This window comes from Desmodus rotundus, chromosome 3, assembly GCF_022682495.2.
Source record: "Desmodus rotundus isolate HL8 chromosome 3, HLdesRot8A.1, whole genome shotgun sequence".
In the NCBI taxonomy this organism is placed as follows: domain Eukaryota; kingdom Metazoa; phylum Chordata; class Mammalia; order Chiroptera; family Phyllostomidae; genus Desmodus; species Desmodus rotundus.
The window spans coordinates 199,307,943-199,328,610 of NC_071389.1; the positions used below are offsets into that span (position 1 = coordinate 199,307,943).

At 35.8% G+C, this 20,668-nt stretch overlaps 1 protein-coding gene across 3 annotated transcripts in view; it reads right to left on the reverse strand.

Moving 5' to 3' along the window:
- The window catches only part of SMC1B (structural maintenance of chromosomes 1B), a 53,265-nt gene that overhangs the window by 18,863 nt on the left and 13,734 nt on the right, over window positions 1–20,668 (reverse strand). For 2 of the 3 annotated variants that reach the window (XM_024579519.3, XM_024579518.3), the window contains exons 8-15: window positions 19,645–19,727; window positions 18,828–19,035; window positions 13,891–14,076; window positions 11,556–11,735; window positions 9,725–9,871; window positions 7,081–7,218; window positions 6,643–6,759; window positions 4,965–5,071 (exon numbers count right to left, since the gene is read on the reverse strand). In XM_024579519.3, the coding sequence (XP_024435287.1) occupies window positions 4,965–5,071; window positions 6,643–6,759; window positions 7,081–7,218; window positions 9,725–9,871; window positions 11,556–11,735; window positions 13,891–14,076; window positions 18,828–19,035; window positions 19,645–19,727 (1,166 nt within the window). Of the gene's footprint in view, window positions 1–4,942; window positions 5,072–6,642; window positions 6,760–7,080; window positions 7,219–9,724; window positions 9,872–11,555; window positions 11,736–13,890; window positions 14,077–18,827; window positions 19,036–19,644; window positions 19,728–20,668 lie in introns of all 3 variants that reach the window. The other variant, XM_053919695.1, reaches the window with a different exon arrangement.

Here is a 20,668-nt window from a genome sequence, read left to right on the forward strand (position 1 = left end):
CCTCATATACAGCTCAAAATGCTTATAAAAGAAGAAAAGTCTAAAATACATAATGTAAACTTCTATTTTAAAACCTAGAAAAAGAAGAGTAAATTAAACCCAAAATAAATAGAAGAAAATAACAATGAGCAGAAATCAACAATATAAAAAGACAAACCGCAGAGAAAATCAATGATGCCAAGAACTGATCTTAGAAAAGACCAATAAAATTAAAACATCACTAGCTAAACATTAAGAAGAAAAGAAAGGAGACAAATCATCAATATCAGAAATGAAAGACACACCAGTAAAGATCCTACAGACATTAAAAAGGATAACAGGAAGTATTAATAACTTTATGTTTATAAATTTGACAACTTGTATGAAATACACAAATTCCTTAAAAGACACAAATTACCAAAGAACAGCCCTCTATATATTAAGGAAACTGAATTTGTAATTAAAAACCTTCCCACAAAGGTGGGTGGCCCTGGTGGTTTCCCTTGCAAATTTTACTAAACGTTGAGGTAAGAAATAATATTATTCTACAGAAACTCTTTCAGGAAAAAAAAGAGAAGAAAACAATTTTTGACCAATTTTATGCATCTGGCATTGCCCTGATACAAAAATGTGACAAAGACTTTGAAAGAAAAAAAACTATAGGCCAGTATGCTCATAAATGTAGATGCAAAAATCCTTAACAAAAATTTTAGCAAATCAAATCCAAAAACAAAGAATAATACAAGCCCACGTGGGTTCATTGTAGTTATGCAAAGTTGGTTTAATATTCTTAATTTAACCAATGTAATTTACCATGTTAATTACCAACACCGCAAAAAAAACCCAACCATATAATCCTCTCAACAGGGGATAGAAAAAGTATTTGACAAAATTCAACACTCATTCATGATAAAAAATTAAGCAAACTAGAAATAGAGGGAACTTCAGCTTGCTAAAGGGCACCCTACAGTTAATATATGTAACCATGAAAGACTGCTTTGCACCTAAGATTGGGGATAAGGAAGGATATCTATTCTCACCATTTCTATTTATTCAACATTGTACTGGAAGTTCTAGTTAGTGCAATAAGACAAGAAAAAGAAATAAGCCATACTAATTAGAAAGGAAAAAATAAATTTTTTAATTTACTGACAACATGTCCATCTCATGTAAAAAATCCTCAGGAATCTATAAAAGAGCTAGAACTAATAAATGTAACAAAGCTACAGGATACAAGGTCAATTTACAAAAAACATTTTTATTTCAATATACTACCACCAATCAATTTGAAACTGATAATTAAAAACAGTTCTATTTATAATAGCATAAAGATATGAAGTACTTAGGAATAAATTGAACAAAATATGTGCAAAACCTGTCATTGCAAATGAAGATTAATGAGAGCAATTAAGGAAGACTTAACTAGGTGAAGGCAGATATCATGTTCATGGATTAGTATTGTTAAGATGTCAATTCTTTCCAAAGTGATCTATAGATTCAACATAATTCCAATCAAAATTTTAGCAAACTTTCTTACAGCAATTGAAAAGCTGATCCTAAAAGAGTAATGGAAGTCCAAAGGGGCTTGACCTTCCTTGACCATGTTGAATAAATGAACAGACATGATAGAATTATAAAAAGAGGAAACAAGCCAAATGCTGAGTTTTATTTCTGGACAATGGGAAAATGACTGATTTTTTAAAAATATTTTCTCTATTTTCTCCAAGAGGCACATTATTACTTTTAGATTTAAATTATATTTGATTACTCTATCTATATGAAAGGACAGATGCTAGCTAAACTTACTGTAGTAATCATTTCACAATATATGCTGTACAGCTTAAACTTACACAGTGAGGTACTATCAATTTTATCTCAGTAAAACTAAACACAGAAATGCTAAGTACAAAATACATCCATCATCCAGATGAGTATAATACAGTGAAGTCTAGATCTTAAATAATCTGCAGTCATAAATGCTCTGTGTTTACTATTTTTTACATGGTCTCAACTCCTTTTAAGTACAGGGGTGAAAAAAGTAGATTTACAGTTGTGAATACATGAAACAAAGTTTATTCTTATATTATTATTTATTAGTTATTATATTATTTGTATCAGAACTGTAAACCCACTTTTGCCAAGCCCTGTATAAAGTGACAGCATCTTGGGAAAGGAGGAATCCCTGATGTTCAGTCCTCCTTGTCCTCATCACTACTGCACACTGGAATTCAGGATTTATAGTCATCAAGGCAAAAAACTGTATTTGAATATGGTACAAAATTTAAAAGGTGTAAAAATATCAGCAATTCAACCTAAAACACAAAATAACAAACAAGCAGAACAAAAACAGACTCATAGATACAGAGACCATTTTGACTGGGGCTGGATGGGAGGAAGCTGGAGAATGAGTGAAAAAGGGGAAGGGGTTAAGAAGGACTAATTGGTTGTTACAGAACCACCACGGGGATGCAGAGCACAGCACAGGGAATACAGTCCTCCCCAGTATTCTCATCTCTATCCGTAGTGTCAGATGAGTATGAGATTGTTTGGGATGATCATTTAGTCAGTTCTATAACATCTAATCACTGGGGTGTGCACTGGAAACTAACACAATAATGTATGTCAACTCTAACTGAAAAATGAGAAATGATTAAACAGTAATTTAGAAAAAAGAAAGGTGCAGATAAACTGCCGCTGTAGGGTTTTCAGAGGACTGAGTCATATTTATTTGGGAGACCAAAAAAGACCGTGTGCAGAGGGGAGGGTGGTTAGGGGGCCGGTGAAGAAAAGGAAAAAAAAAGGTGTAAGAATATACAAAAAGTAAAATACCTCTTTCACACCCTCCCAGCCTCTCTCGAAGCAACAACTCCTACAATTTCTAAACATATACGTGTATGTATATTTTCCTCCAAATTGTCATTTGTCTTCTCATTTTCTTCGTGGTACTTTTGCTATGCAAAAAGTTTTTTTATTTCTATACATTTGCATTTTATTGATCTTTTCTTTGATGGTGTCTGGCTCTTATGTCATACTGAAAAACCTTCCTTAATCTGAGACTATTTTTAAAACTTCTCTTATGATTTATTCTAATATTTTTATGCTTTAATTTTACTTACATTAACATCTCTGATACAGCTGAAATTAATCTGAATCTAAGGGATGAGACAGAGGTCCAAATACATTTTTTCTAGTTGCTGACACAGATACCCCAATGCGATTTATTGAAAAGTGTGTATTTTCTCCAATGATATAAAATGCCACCTTTCTCTTAAGTCAAATTTCCCTTATAAATCTGAGTAAGTGTATTTCTGGACTCTCCTTGTGAGCCAGTATTTCAGGATTTTAATTATATAGCTTTACACTATGTTTAAATTTAGGAGTTCCAGTCCTTTCTTACTACCATTTTCAAATTTTTCTTGGCTACCTCTGAATACGTGAACTCTACAATCAGTTCATCTAGCTAAAAACAAATCTTGTCCATACATATATTGAGATAATATTTTGGTTATAGATTAAATTAGGGAGCACCAACTTCTTTATAATGTTGAATCTTCTTATGAAAGAACTAGTGTGCCTGTCCTTTTTATTCAAGAGTCTGTTTATGTCTCTAAATCTTGATTAAAGGTTTCTTTATATATTGCTTTGACATTTAGTAAGTTTATTTTAAGTACTAAGTATTTTATTTTTTTCCCTCACTAATATAATCAGAATATTTTCTTCCCAATATATTGTCTCCCTGGCAGTTTGTATATAGAAAGGCCACAAACTTTAAATTAGTTTCTATATTAATTTTGAATAAAAATTCACATTAACATTTGTATTCAGCTATATTACTGAATTCTCTTTTTTTTTGTTGTTGTTTCTAATAGTTTTTATTTGTACTCTAGGAGTTTCTGGACACATATCATATACCCTGCAAAGAGGGAAAAATTTGCCTCCTCCCTTTGCAATATTTATACCTTATTTATATTTCTTGTCTAACCCTATTGACTAGTTTCTTCAGCACAGCGCATTCGACAACGGTGGTGATACTGACATGCTCCTCACTAACTTGACTAGAACATTTCTAGTGTGAATCCATTAAAATTCAATGCTGATTGAGAATAAGATGTATTCTCTCCTATCACAGGTATCTACTCATATTGTAAGAATTTTTCATCAAGAATTGATGGCAAATTTTGTCAAGTGCCTTTTCTATCGTCTATAGAATTGATTATGTGATGTTTCTCCTTTGACTATTAATATGCAAATTACAGCAATAATTCCCAATCCTGAGCCATTCTTTTATTTCTGGTGTGAGGCTCACTAGGTAATGGGATATAGTTTTGCTGATGTGTTGCAATGTGTTTCTATGTAACTTTATTTTATTTGGTTATTTATAGGTGAGATTGATTTATACTTTCTTATTGTATGTGCATGTACCTTTTTGGATTTTGGCATCGATATTATGTTCTTTTCAAAAAAAAATGTATTTCTCCCTCTTCTAACTATGAAACAGTTTAAATATTGAAGGTTTTCTGAAATACTAAATGTCAAAGTTTCTTCCGCCTTTAAAGTTTACTGGGATGATTGATTCCACTGTGAACCCAGATGTCCTGGCGAATTTGGGGATGGGAGTGGGTAGCAGCTTTTTTACCTTCTTTTCTTAGGGTAACTGGCCTCCTTAGGTTTTTCTATCTTGGTAATAATCATTTCTTGAAAATTACCAATTTTATCTATCTATATACATATTTACAGAGAAGTAAATAGTGTCTTATTATTCTTTTAATAACCACTCTGTAACTGTGTCCCCATTCTCTTATTTTGTATATTTGTATTTTCTTTCTTTAAAAATAAGAGAAGTCTTTATAAGGCTATGAATATTTACTGGCTATTTCTTGATAAACTGAAATAAAGTCTACCTCAGACATAATTCCCTTAAATTATGAAATAACAGTTACATTTATATATATAGCTTGCTTACCAATATTTTCAAATAAAAATACCTTTTTTGATCAATTTCTTGTTGCTGTTTAACATGTTTTTTCTCAAACTCACGAATATTTTCCACACCAATTTCTTCACAGAAGTGTTGGAAAATATCATCTTCAACCTTTTAAATGATTTCAAAACAAATGATTTAATAATTAATTTTAAGAAAGGATATAGACAATGATTAAATCTAAATTTCCCCCTCCAGCGTTTTCCTGGATTAGGCGAAAAACTAATGCCAACAAGCATCACAGTTCTCTGAGGAGCCAGCGCATTCTTGTTCTTTAGCTCCAAAAACTATGCCCATCTGTTTCGAAATTTCTTATTCTAAAAATTAAATAAGAAGGTACAAAACTAATTTTACTAAGAGTTTTGGCTTCATGAACTGTTTAAAATAGAAAACATTTAAATTACGTCAGACACACCACATACATTGTTTTACATAAATAAAATATTCTTTAGGACAGACTAATGGATGGAAAGCAGGATGACAGCCTGTGTGTGGGGGGGCATTAGCGGGTGGAGGGATTGAGCAAAAAGGAAAAGGGACTCATGGACATGGACCAGACCACACTGTGGTGACTGGTAGGGGGAGGGGCGTATACGAGGGCTCAATGGTAATGGAAAAAGAAATACAATAATGATTAAATTTAAAAATCTTTAAAAAGTTTAAACAATAAGATATTCTTTATATGAGTAATACTATAGTTTCTTAGGCCTTATAAAGCCAAAGGGACCACAGCAGAGAATTAAGACTTAAAAAAATTTAGAAAAACTAGAATGATCCAAATCCAACAGAATAACATTTAACCTCAATATTTTTAAAGCGCTGTATTTATGTTCAATTACAGGAAAAACAGACCTATTTTAATAGCAGTGCATGTTAAAAACTTTCGGGTTTTACCTGAATTTAAATTACATATATGACTGTTCAGTAACAAACTATCATTTACACAAGTAGATAACCCAAATCACAGAAGTTCCAGCTCTGTGTGAGGCGCCCCACGGTGCTCTGTTCGGGACAGACAGCACTTTGACAGTATGCTTTATCCTGGGCGCTGACAAGCAACAGGATGCCCAGAGGCTGGTTACCAGGAGTGGTCTTAAATCCATGATAAATATAAATGATTAAGGAATTAAGGATATTTAACTGGAAAAGAGATAATTAAGGAGCTACATAAGTGAGAGAAGGTAGAACTAAAAATAATTACTGAGTGATGATGTGACAAACAACTTTCTAATGATTAAAGATAAGCAACAGTGGAATGGACTGAACCAGAAAGTTCCTGTCACTTTATATGAGCTGAGGCTAGAAGACCAACTCTTTGTTTCCCCAGGGCCAAGCACCGTGCCTGGAAAATACAATAAATGTGCTAGAAATAATTACTGAGTGAATAATTAATCTTAAAAAATAACCCAAATGACAAAGTTCTTTTTTTCCTGGTGTCAGGGGCAGTGGGAGAAAGAGGCTGTAATTTTTACAAGGAGCAAGGAAGGGTTCGAGGGCAAAGGAGAGCGGCCATTCATCGTTCACTGTCTCCTGAGACGGGCAGCAATGGTTCTCAAAAGACCCGAGAAAACTAATTTGGCAAACTATTAAAGCTTAGCACATCTTCAAGAAGCCCTAAATCTGGTGGCTGGTCTAGAACTATGTTCTACATGCCAATTAATAATAAATATATCATTCACGACCTTATCTATCTTTTCTTGGAATTCTTCGATCCTTTGCTGCCGTTCTTTGATTGCTTCATTCAGCATAGAACACTGGGAGTCAATATTCATCAGTTCACTTTGCAGCTGAGATTGTTCCTAATTACAAAAGAGGAAAAATTATTTTTAACACAGCTATTTCAGCTTTCCATAGTGAAGCCAAAACATGACAGGCATCTTTCAGCATAAAAAGGGAATCCACGAGTTAGGGTGAATTCAGGTACAATTGTATAATAAGGTTAACAACCATAAAAATAAAGTAAATAAAGTAACTAAAGGACAACCATAAAAATAAAGTAACTAAAAGAGTATCTCAGTCATGGAGTAAAGTGTGAAAATTACATGGTGCTACATAAATGTTAACCCTTGAAATTCTATGTCCTGCTTCTAATTTCTGTAACATTTTATCTAAGACATTACCCGGGAAGCAGCAGCAAGGTGCTTCTTTTTAATCATCTCTAGTTCACTTTGTGAGTATTTGAGCCGTGTATGAGTTCCTTGTACGAGAGTCCGTATTTGCTTCAAATCTGCTTCCTTGCGAAGCATCTTCATTAAATCCTAAAGAGAAAGAGAAGTATGATGAGAACATTTTACAATAGAAAAGCACTTTCATTTTTCAAAGTGCTTTCATAAGCCATAATTCACTGACTTTTTACACAGGGCCACATCCACACCCCATCTTCCCTTCTTCTGGGCAATTAAGTACATAAGCCATCTGGAGAACCAAGGTGCCATACAGCATCCTCAAAAAACCAACACACTTCCCAACAGGAAACAGGCATGAAAATGGAGGCGCGGGGAGTGCATGTTCCAACCAAGGCACGTAAGTGGGAGCATGTGACACAAGGCGCCTGGCTTCAAGTGCACCCTTGCCTTTCTGCTTGCCTCGTCCACCCCCTTCTCCCTTCACCCACTCTCTTACTCAACCAGATTAACTCCCTGGTGTATGTTTTTCTGTATTTTTATTCAAAGTCTTTATGCAAATACATATATAAGCATACCCGCCTATATATATTTTGTCAGTCTTGTTTTGCAAATTTGGAATCACATTCAACATACTTTTCTGCCTTTTTTCTCTCCTTCAGTTACAAAAGTAAACTGATAAAGCTCTAAACTGATAAAGTTCACTCTTGAATAGCTGCATATTATCTGAGTGAGACCACACCAAAATTATTCAAGTATTCCCTAAATGATAGGCATTTACTTTGTTTCCAGGTTTTTGCCACCACAAACAATGCTGCAGCAACACACTTGTATGCTTACCCTTAGGCACTGGTGTTTTATTTCCATGTAGTAGATTCCCCAGGGTAAGATGGATGGGTCAAAGTTATTCATATTTTAGTAGCTGGGGCTGACTGCTTTCCCCAACGCTGTAACAATTCACATTTCTATAAATAATGTATAAGCTCATGTTTCTTTACATCTTCACGAGCATATACATTTTTCCAAGTCCTTTGTTAGGTATGAAGTAATTTTAATTTAATTAGTATTTCCCTGAGTACTATATTCTATTTTCAGCATTTTTTCATGTTTACTAAGTCTTATGGATTTCTTTTTTTTTCTGAACGGCCTAATACTATCCTTTGCTCAGATGTGTCTCCATAATGTCTTTTTTTGTTTTAAAAATGGTATTTTTAAAATTTTTTTGTTTTTTATTTATTTTAGACAGAGGAGAAGGGAAGGACAAAGAGAGGGAGAGAAACATCAATGTGTGGTTGTCTTTCTCACGCCTCCCACCGGGGACCCGGCCTGCAACCCAGGCGTGTGCCCTAACTGGGAACTGAACCCATGACCCTTTGGTTCTCAGGCTGGCACTCAATCCACTGAGCCACACCAGCCAGGGCTAAAAATTATATTTTATTGGTTATGCTATTACAGTTGTCCCGATTTTCCCCCCATTGCTCCCCTACCCAGCACTCTTGACTCCCTCAGGCAAAACCCACATCATTGTTCATGTCCACGGGTCTTGTGTAAGTTCTTCGGTTACTCCACTTCCTATACTGTACTTTATATCCCCATGGCTGCTTCGTGACTACCTATTTGTACTTCTCACTGTCCTCACCTCTTCACCCATTTCCCCATACACCCCTCCCATCTGGCAACCATCAAAATGCTCTCCCTATCCATCATTCTGTTCTTCTTGTTTGCTTAGTTTGTTTTTTAGATTACACTGTTGATAGATATGTATTTATTACCAATTTATTGTTCATAGTTTTGATCTTTTTGTTAAATAAATCCCTTTGACATTTCATATAATAATGGTTTGGTGATGATGAGCTCCTTTAATTTTTTCTTGTCTGGGAAGCTCTCCATCTGCCCTTTGATTCTAAATGGTAGCTTTGCTGGGTAGAACACTCTTGGCTGTAGGTCCCTGCTTCTCATGACTGAATATTTCTGGCCAGTCCCTTCTAGCCTGCAAAATTTCTTTTGAGAAATCAGCTGACAGTCTTACGTGGACTCCCTTGTAGGTAGCTATCTGTTTTTCTCTTGCTGCTTTTAATTCTCTACCTTAACCTCTTGCCCAAGGTTATACTATTAGTGTGTTGCCAGCATTCAAACTCAGGCAGTGTTGCTACCAAATTTATATTCTTAACTACAATGTTATTTTCCCTCTCTAAATAATGTCGCATCATTTGTAATAACAAAAACCGAAATGACAAAATTATTGATTAATTAAATAAAGAAAATCTACACAATGAAATACCAGGCAGGATTCATTACAAATAAGGTGGTTTCTACATGGTAATGTGACAACATGTCCACATTGTGCCATCAATGAAAAAGCTTGCTGCAAACACTATGTCAAGTCTCTTATAAAACAAATAGGAGAAGTAACACATAAGTTTGCATGTACACAGAAAACTTCCAAAGGTTTTTTTTTTTTTTTTAAACATCAGACTATTTTGTAAATATTGCTGAGACGTAGCTTGGGCAAGGTATTTTTATTTTTACTTTATTCCACTTTGCATTATTTAAGTTTTAAAAAAACTATAGGCATGGTAATTACCAAAAAATTAGTTTAAATAAACACAATTATTCTATAACTTTTACAACATGGATTTACCTTTAATTCTTGCATTAGTTGGGTTCTTCTGTCCCTTAGATTCTTTAACTCTTTCTCATCCCAGCATCGAGCCTTGTATTTTAAGTCACTTGAACCTCCAGAAATCACCCCAGATTTTAAAAATAATGTTCCATCAAGAGCTACTGTCTGTAAAATTAAAAGTATTTTACCTTTGAGAAATGTACATAAAGAAGATAAACTAGAACATAATAAGGCATTTTTTACAGCTGAGAATTTGTAGATGAGAAATACCACATATTTAATAAAATGTCTAGCATATGAAAAGACACCAACCAATAAACCACAAATATAAAACCCTGTCTTGTTAAGGCCCAAAGCAATTCTAGGCAACAAATTAGAAATTAAAAAGGCTCAAAATAAATTCTGTATTAGTTCCATACATATTCAATATTGAAAAGGAAAAACCAAGAATAGATGTATTTAATGCAAAATAATTTGCATTATATAATCCTATATTTTGAAGCATTTAACAACACATGTCTATGACATATTATAAAAACAGCCTTAGCAACTTCAGATACCCAAAATATCGCATTCTCCAAGGTGGATATGAACTGGGACCAAGAACAAAAATTTAAATGGAGTCAAAGGTATAAAATAAAAAGAATGTATAGTAAGTATGTTATCTTAAATAATAAAAATGAGACCTATTTTAAAAAATAGCTTGAAGTTATAGACCTAAGTAAACATATACTTTATGGAATAAACAAAAGCAATTCTCAATGTTTTCCAAATGTTTCTAGTTAAAATGGAGAACTAAAACTATGTAATATGACCTCATTTTCTAAAAAGCCAACAAATAAGAGTCTTTATAATTTCTCCAAATTTTAGAGGAAAAAGTAAAATGAGAAGTTTAGAAACTTACTAAGTAGCATCACTGGTTTTACGACATGGCTTATGCCCTAGGCACTACGTGAACTTCATCACAGATGTAGTTTAAAAAAAAAAACAAACTAATCTCTGGCTGGTGTGGTTCAGTGGATTGAATGCCAGCCTGTGAACCAAAGGGTCGCTGGTTCAATTCCCAGTCAGAGTACAACGTGCCTGGGTTGCGGGCCAGCTCCCCAGTTGGGGGTACTTGCAAGGCAACCACACACTGATGTTTCTCTCCCTCTCTTTCTTCCTCCCTTCCCATCTGTCTAAAAATAAATAAATAAAATCTTTAAAATAAAAATAAATCAATAAAATCTTAATAAAAAGCTAAGTCAGGTAATCTGAGAAATTAAACACTGCTTAACTAAATATAAACTCTCTTCAACTGAGACTAAAACATATTTATTTTTAAGACCAAAATAATTTTCTTGAGATTAATATTTAGTAACCTCATTTTCAATTATGCCATTTCTGTAACTTCAAATGTGGTAAAATCTTGAATGTGAAAAAAGAGAGGTAGTATCTCTATGAAGCCATGGAAGAATTAACCCAGAATGTAAAATAAGCACCTAAAATTTTTCCTGATATTCAGAAAATATATATACTATATATTTAAATGCAGGGCATATTGAGATTCAGAAGAACATTTAATGCATGTAAATAAAAAATAAGTTAGCTGCTTTGAGGGTATTACTATAATAAATCTAATTTTCAAAATATAATGTATGATATTGGAAAACACTACAGAAGTTAATTTTTAAAAACTCAACTGAATATTATAAAAAAAGTATTGAAGCCATAGCCATCTTAGGCTCTATGTTAGTTTTCCTTATTGAAAAGAGTCACATAACATCTTCTATAGATACTTGTGTGTATAGTGTGTTAGTCTTACAAATATTGCTTCAGATTGTCCAAAAGTACGACCCCAGCGTCTCACCTTCCGTCTTTCCGGTCCGTCGAATGCAACATGCCGCGCTTCGTCCACGGTCTCACAGACAAGGCCATTGCCACACACAAACTGGATTACTCTCTTCAGCTGAGGAAACTGAGTCTTTATGACATCAATCACCATTTTACAGCCTTTAATCTCCCGTAACCTCTCATTAATTGGCTTGATCTAAAAGGTTTAAAAAATACTTACTATATTAGATACACTAAAATAAAAAACCAAATAGTGCATTCTTTCTCAGAAACTATACATAAACATGACAGGAAGAGATTAATTAACAGTATATACTTATATACAATAAAGGTTTGACAAGAACCTGATGAACTATATCTCACCATTAGCTTGTGTACTATTTTTTAAAAATACATTTCATCAAAAGCCAGAAGAGAAAATTTCCAGATTCAACTGTGTCACTAACTAGCTGGGACAAAGCAATGCATAAGAAGTGCTCCATGCTCTCAAACTCATAAAATCTAGTTAGAGGGCGCCCAGTCATGTGTGTCAAAAGAGTGGCGCGGCATGTGGACTCAAAACTCGTTGCAGGCTTCAATGATTAGGGAAGCCCTCACAGCTCCTTTGACACGATTTGTAAGTTGTATCTATAAACAGATCAAAAAAGTATCAGCAATGTATTATTAAACAACAGAAAGTATGATCTCCTTTTTGTAAAACAAAACAAAGCAAAACCCCTATACGAGAGGGGACCCCAAAAAACGGGAATTTATTGATAAAAAAGTGTGTATTTATTCTCACATGTTTAAACTTCAGCCACCTTCCAAGTACTCTCCATTTGATGCAGTGCACCTATGGAGACATTTTCCTCTGCTCAGAACAGTGTTTTAACTCATCGATTTTGATGCCTTTTAGTGCTTCTGCCACTTTTTGTTCTACCTCTTCCACATGGGCAAAACATTTCCCTTTGAGGACCTTTTTCATCCAGGGAAACCAAAAAAAAAAAGTCACTCACGGCAAGATCGGGTGAATAGGTAGGGTAGGGCATAGGGGTCATGCCATTTCTGGTCAAAAACTGCTGAACCCTCAGCGTGGTGTGGGCAGGTGCGCTCGTAAATCACCCAGCATGAAATGGGCAAGCACACTGAAAAAGTCTTCAAAAAACATTCACTGAGGCCGAGTGCAGCGTCTCACAACCAGCTGGTGCACTGATGCAGATGGGCTCCCAGAACACTCACCCAGTGGGGGAAGCCTGTACTACGAGGGGCCTGCCCTCCAGAAGATAATACAACCAAAACGCGTATATACACAATATACCTGGGAATATGTATTTATAAATATGTATGTATAGAAGCAATCTACAATAGTTACATCTGAGGAATTGGGCATCGAGAAGGGATAGGAATAGTTCCTTTATATTTTATAACATTCTGTATTAGATTTTTAGAAAACGAGGGTGCCTTGAAAAAAATCTAAAACATGAAATAAGTAAAACAGGAGTTTAACAGGCAGATGAGTTAGGTCAAGTAGTCTTAGTGGACAGAAGGTACAAGCAAAAGTGTGGAGTGCAAAAGTCCAGTCTGGACCACTGGCACCCAGCTAGCATTTGCTGAGCTCGGCCCTGTGCCAAGCCAGTACTGCGCTAGGTTCTCTCCATGCAGTGATTCCCCGCAATAATCTTACAAGGTAAGGACTACTTCCTCCACAGATGCAGAGATTGAAGCTCAAGAAAAATTAAGAACAAATGAGTGAGAACGAATTAAAAGCAGGGCTGAGACTCATACTGAGGTTGGGCCAAGTCTAGGGCATGTGGTTGTGGTTACCATGCACACTGCCTTCAGTTCAGGGTCTGGAAGGCAGGACCAGGAGAACATTTTCTTTAGTAGCCAAGGCAAAAAATCACCGAAGGACACCAATCTTGACACTGATCGAGTTCCTGCCTTGGGAATTAGAGTCTGGATACTCCAAGGCCTCTCAATACATACTCCCAGGCTCAGCATTAGCCTGCTTCACCAAGACTGATGCGTAGTTATTGGACACATATTTACAACTGAGATTCTGACCATCTTGACACTTTGCTACTCAGTAAGAATATGGCTGGCTAGTGGGCTAGAACAATGTCCTCAAAGTCATTAAGGTAGAATTATGGCAAAAAGAGACATGGAAGAGATGATATGAAGACAAAAAAGATAGCGCCCACTTGACGCTACTCTTGGCCTGCCAGTACAGTACCACCAGCCATCTGAACGACTAACAGACACACTGGCATCCAAGCTGTGATATTTTCCAATCGCTCCCATAGTTTTAGGCAATAAAGACATACTTTAAAAGACATGATTTTATCAGTAAGTACTAAACACAAATTTCTTACATCAAGGTAATCTAGAGCAAGGAATGTCTCAGGTTCAGCTCTTTCCTCCTTCAGAAATCGAATACAATCTCTTGCTACCTTTTCAGAGGTTACAACAATGGCGATGATGTACTGGCCAAAAAGCTTTGTAACAGCTAGCTGGTACTTCTTATGAATAGGGTGACACAGGTCAAGTAGTCTTCCAAACTTGGCAGGTTTCAGAAAAGGAGAGAACAGCAAACACATTTGTGAAGAATATACAATTCATTGTCTTCTAATGTAACAAAACAGCACAAACTAAAACCTACTTTTATAAAATTATAAACATCAGAATTTAATGGTCTCATTCCTTTGGACATGTTTTACTATGAAATGTCCATTCAGGTGTGTCACACTTCATTTAAGAAAAGAGTAACGAGGGGGGATTAGCCAAGGTATTAACATATTTTTACAAAGCTACAATTATTAAATTCATCCATTCCCTTTAATTACTAAATGAGAATCTGTGAGTACCCGTTTTACCACCACGTGCAGTCACTGAGCTAGACACTGGGTAAGCATTACAGGTGCTTTCTTATCTCCCAGAGCTCTCAGTCCAGTAGGGAAGAAAGAGATGAATAATCCATTGATCATACACACGTGCAAAACAGGATTATCCGAGACACTGTGGTAAAGAACAGCGTGCTCTGAGAGTGTAACAGGGACTAGGCTGAACTGAGACGTCAGAGAAGGCTTCCCACAAAGACCTGTTATTTGAGATCTGACGAATGGCCAAGAATTCATTAGACTGAAATTCAAAAAGTTTACTTAAAAATGTCAGAATGTCAACAGCCCTGTATCAATGCTCCCTAGACTCTCTGAAGATCCAGGTTTACACTTTAGACTTTGTTTCATTTGCTCTGTTCTACTTCAGGAACACCATTTTTTTAAGTGATAGACCATTTTTGTTAATACTTATTATCCTGCTCTTTGTCTTTTTCTTCTCCATTCACCTGCACTTATAGTGGCCCCACTATCTGTGGTGTGGCTTTCCGTGGTTTCAGTTACTGTGGTCAACCATGGTCTAAAAATATTAAATGGAAATTCCAGAAATAAATGACTCAATAGACAAGTCATAAGTTTTAAACTGTACACTGAGTACTGTGATGAACTTTCACGCCATCTCTTCTGGGACATGAATCATCCCTTTGCCCAGGGGACTCGCACTGTTTACGCTCCCCATTAGCCACTTAGTAGCCACCGTGGTTTTCAGATGGATGGTGGCGGGGTCACTGTGCTTGTCTTCAGGTCACCCTTATGTACTGAATAATGGCCCCCCAGCACAAGAGCAGGGATGCTGGCAATTCCGATGTGCCCGAGAAACTGGAAACTGCCTCCTTTAAGAGCAAAGGTAAAAAGTCTAGACTTAATAAGGAAAGGAAAAAATCACATGCTGAAATTGCTAAGATCTACAGTAAGAACAAATCTTCTTCAGGTGAAACTGTAAAGGAGAAAATAAAATCACGCTAGTCTTACTGTCGCCCCTTACCCTACCAAGTTCCAGCCATAGTGCGTAGGGACTTAAAAAAGAAGGAAAAGGCATTACATTTGAGAACGAAATACATGAACTGAAAAAATGTCATATATGTATATATATATACATACACATACATACCCCCTACATACACCTAGGGTTCAGCATTGTGTGCGGTTTCAGTCACCCGCTGGCATCTGGGAATGGACCCCGTGGATAAGGGGTGACTGCTGTAACTCCAGTCTTACTTCTAGGTCAAAACTTTGATTTTCTGTCTGTATAACCCATTCCTTGCTACTTGCAATTTATTAATTCAGTAATGTTTGCTTTGTTTTCCTAGCTCTACATTTTGATTTTATGGGGGATTTTGTTCTGTAACTTCCCAGACTAGGCTCTTTGATTCTCAAATGCTTTTACAATCATTCTCTCTGTCGTCCCGGCTAGGTGCATCAGTTGGGTGGAGTGTTGTCCGGTACAGCAAAAGGCTGTGGGTTCCACCCCCAGTATGGGATGCAACTAATTGATGTTTCTCTCTCTCTAAAATTAATAAACATATCCTTGAATGTGGATTTTTAAGAATCATTCTTTCTTGCTCTGGCTGGTGAAGCTCAGTGGATTGAGCGCGGGCCTGTGAACCAAAGGGTTGCTGGTTAGATTCCTAGTCAGGGAATGTGACTGGGTTGTGGGCCAAGTCCCCAGTTGGGGGTACTCACAAGGCAACCACACACTAATGTGTCTCTCCCTCTTTCTCCCTCCCTTCCCCTCTGTCTAAAAATAAATAAAATCTTAAAAAAAATCATTCTTTCTCTTTGTTATTCTATGTACCTATAGCTGCCATATCTGTTCTTTCCACCATGCTTATATTTGATGTGGGCATCTCTGTTCAGACCTTTTATTTTCTGTGATGGATACATTTTGATTGCCTCACCTAGAACTGAGATGGTTATCTCCTCTGAACAACCGCTGATAAACTAAGTATTTTTCTGTTTATCTTCTAAGTATTTTCTGATCTATTTGTTACCTAAGGGCTTGGAGGGCAGGAGCAAGTGAGACCTGAGTCTAGTCTGTGTACATGCTTTGCTTGAACTCTGGAGTTTTGCTCTTTCCTCTGAGTTTTAATCAATGTTCCATACTAAGTCTCCTCTACTTTGGGGGAAGAGGACAAGTCCCATTTGGGGGGAAGGCTTTGAATTGGCCTCCCAATTTAATGAGGAGTCCTAGAGCCATCACTTCTATCTAAGATCATCAGAGGTTCACATTACCTGATTCAATAGCTCTGTTAAAACATTTATTTATTTATTTATTATTTAAAAAAAAATTGATGATTCAATAGTTTTTTAAGCAATGCAACAAATACATATGAAATTCCTTCTTGCTAGATTAAGGGATACTAGGTAGGGTTTCTCAGGAATTAATCAATTTATCAGTTTGCTTTTTGCAGATAAAAAATATACTTATAAATGCTTTAAATGGCTATCATCAATAAATCCACAAATAACAAGTGCTGGCAAGGATGTGGAGAAAAGGGAACCTTTGAGCACTGTTAGTGGGAATACAGATTGGCACAGCCATTGTGGGAAAGAGTATAGGTTCCTCAAAAAATAAAAAATGGAATTCCCTTATGACCCAGCAATTCCACTTCCGGAAATATATCCGAAGACACCGAAAACACTGATTCCAACGAATATGTGCACCCTATGTTCACTGAAGCACTATTTACAACAGCCAAGATCTGGACGCAGCCCAAGTGTCCATCAGTAGACAAGTGGATAAAAAAAGCTGTGGTGCATTTACAGAGTGAACTAGTGCTCAGCAATTAAAAAGAAGGACATTTTAGCTTTTGTGACAGCATGCATGACCCTAGAGGGTATTATACTAAGTGAAATAAGCCAGAGAAAGACAAATACCATATGCTTTCACTTAAATGTGGAATCTAATGAACAAAATAACCAAACAAAATAGAAACAGACTCCTAGATACAGAGAACAGACTGACAGCTGTCAGAGGAAGGGAGGCTTGGGGCTGGGTGAAACAGGTGAAAGGATTAAGCAAAAACAAGAACAAACAAACAAACAAAACTCATAAACAACAGGGTGGTGATTATGAAAGGGAAAGGTGGTGAGGGCAGGTGGAAGAAAGTAAGAGAGGGGTAAACGGATGGAAGACTAGACTTTGGATGGTGAGCGCACAATGCAATGCGCACATGATGTGTCGTAGAATTGTACACTTGAAACCTACGTAATTTTATTTACCAATGTAACCCCAATAATTTCAATAAAAAATAAATGCTTTAAAATGCTAACCTTCAATCTTTTTTTAAAAAATGCTGAACTATTACCATTTTCTGAAGTTTATGGCATTAGATGTATGAGCCCCTTTCCTTGTTTGATGTTGAATTAATTTTAAAAAAGATTTTATTTATTTATTTTTAGAGAGAGGGGGAAGGGCGGGAGAGAGGGAGAGAAACATCACTTGGTTGTCTCTTGCACACCCCCAACTGGGGACCTGACCCACGACCCAGGCAGGTGCCCTGACTGGGAATTGAACCAGTGACCTTTTGGTTCACAGGCCTGTGCTCAATCCACTGAGCCACACCAGCCATGGTGAATTGCTTTTTTAAAAACTAGTTTTAGTCATTTTGTGTGGTACTGGGGGAGGGATTTTGTGACCAAAACTTACACCTCCTCCATTACTATCTAGAAGTCAAGACCAAGATTTAAGAGTCAGAAAGTCAAAAAGGATGCTATGAAGGAGAAGACATGGTGGCCAGAGAGACAGGAGGAAAACCATGAGACTGTGGTGACACAGAAACCAATGGCAAGGCGTTTCAGAAAGTATAAGTGGTTAACAGTGTCACATGCTGAAAACAGGTCATCATAAAATAAGGACAGCGAAGTGAACAGCGGTGTTGGGACACGAGTGGGATGCCAGACCCGAATGCCAGAGGGAATAACTTTGTGAAGTTGACACCCTAAGCTACAGGTTAGATATTGCTGCTTTGGGGCTATGAACTACACTAGTGAAACTGGATGCACAGTCAGATTTAGAGAATAAACACTCATTGTTACAAAAAAATGCCAATGATATCTACTGAAAATATAATTAAAAAAATGAAAGCACGAAAAATGTGAGGTTGGAGGCTGTGTGTTTTTTGGGGAGAGACTAGTTCATGGTATTCAAGTCCTTTGGGGATACTAGCCATAACTTGAACGTTCTGGGTAATGTGTTCACATCAATGTTTCTCCCCAATAATTACTTATCTACAGATACTACTAAAAGTTACATTTTACCCCAATTATTTACTATTACATTTTAAATATAAACTATCGAACACAAAACTTAAAAGATCTCTGAAATAATTTTGCCTCCAAATAATGGTAACATTTTAAATCCCAACTGAGAAAGCTTAGCCTCTTTGTTTAAATTAACTATTCATTCTAATTACCACAGAATCTGGGTAAAGTCTTTTAAGGTGGTCCATAACCTCCGCTCTCTTCTGCTGACGTTTTCCCTCATGGTAGTCAATTCCAGCATTCTGCAGTTCACTTCTGACGAGATTCATCTCTTCATTAACTTCAGAAATTCTCGATTTTGTCTTTTCAATTTCATCCACTAGGGTTTCCTCTTGCTGTTTTTTCTCTTTTAAGCAATCCCTAAATAATAAGAACAACAATTAATTATATAGCAAAAAGAAAAACCAAAATTTAGGAATGACAAGGTGTACAATATACTCAGGTCTGCCCTTGCAGGGGAATGGAATTGGGGTGCTCTGACAGTTTTAATAGATGAAAAATGCTGCAATAAAATAAACCTAGCACCAAATTTGGGCAAAGAGATTTTGATCATTTTTTGTTGATTCAAAAGATAACGTATTTCTGGAGACTGAAAAAGCAAGGATAGATCACTCTAACTGCAGACTCATCATGAGCTTAACAGTAAGTAAACGCCAATTTAAAAAGTTCTTAGTGGTAGAATACTTAGGTTGTACTAGCTTTCATGACACAACTTTTATTATAAAGTATCAATACCAAAAAGGAGTTTTAAGTTTCACCACTGATATACATTTATATTTTCAAAATGTAAATATTTCATTCATGTGCTTAAATATAATTTTTAATTGTACACAATGACAAATAAAAATAATGGAGGAGCAAAAACACTGACACAATGAAAGCATTCCTTTGACTGAATGCATCACAAGTAAACCAGACCCCTGAAACGTAAGACAGCTGCAAGGAACCTTCTTTTTCAACAATACCCACATGCATGTTTTTGTGTACTCCTCCAGCTTCTCTACGCGTTTTTTATAATCTTCTATTCGTTCTTTTATTTGTTTTAGATTTTCCTAAATTAGAAATGAAACCTAAAATCAATTACAGCAACTCCAAATAAATAAAATCAATTATTTTTCACTATATGCTTAGAACTTACTGTAATAACCTTAGTTGTTCTGAATTGGAAAAATATAACCATATAAAAATACTCATAAGAGCAAATTTTAATTTTGAAAAGGCAGGACAGAGCTTTCAGGTTACAGGGATCAGGGCTCAAACCCCAGCTCTACCATTTATTATATATCTGATCACAAAGTTTACTCTGGTAAACTCAAACTCCAAGAGGATTAGTTTCAAATATCTATACACAGTTCTTTTTTCTCACACATCTGGAACTTTTTAATTAAAAAATTTTTAATTGGTGCCAAATTGAGATGGAGTAAACAGGTCATCCACACAGAAATAAAAAGCATTGGAATAACAATAGAAACTAACCTTGAATGTGCCTTTTAATTAACAACTAAAAGAAAATAATAAATCTCAGAAAAATAAAAACAAGTAGTCCCTTTTCTGACCAATAGCAGTTAAGAAAAATACCACCTTGCATTATAAAGTTAGTTCATAAATGAACAGATGTGGTTTGATAATGATATATTATAAATTGAATATTTTACAAGAATAGCAATCATTTCCTCTGGGACTTCTGCTCTGTTTTACTATAAATCTATCTGTGCTTTGTTAAGTATGACAAATCTTTTTAAGCATTCATTTTTCCATTACAGATTACATTCAATATCATTCTGTATTAGTTTCAGGTGTACAGCAAAGGTGTTAGAAAGTCTTGTACTCTACAGCGTAGTTCTCCCAGCTGCTTCAAGTACCAGCCTGGCCCCACACATACTTGTCCCAATATGTAGTATAGGGAGTGACTATACTGCCTACACTGCAAACTAATTCATGCAATAAATATTTATTCCCTGGCTACCATGTGCTAGGAACTAGACATATAATA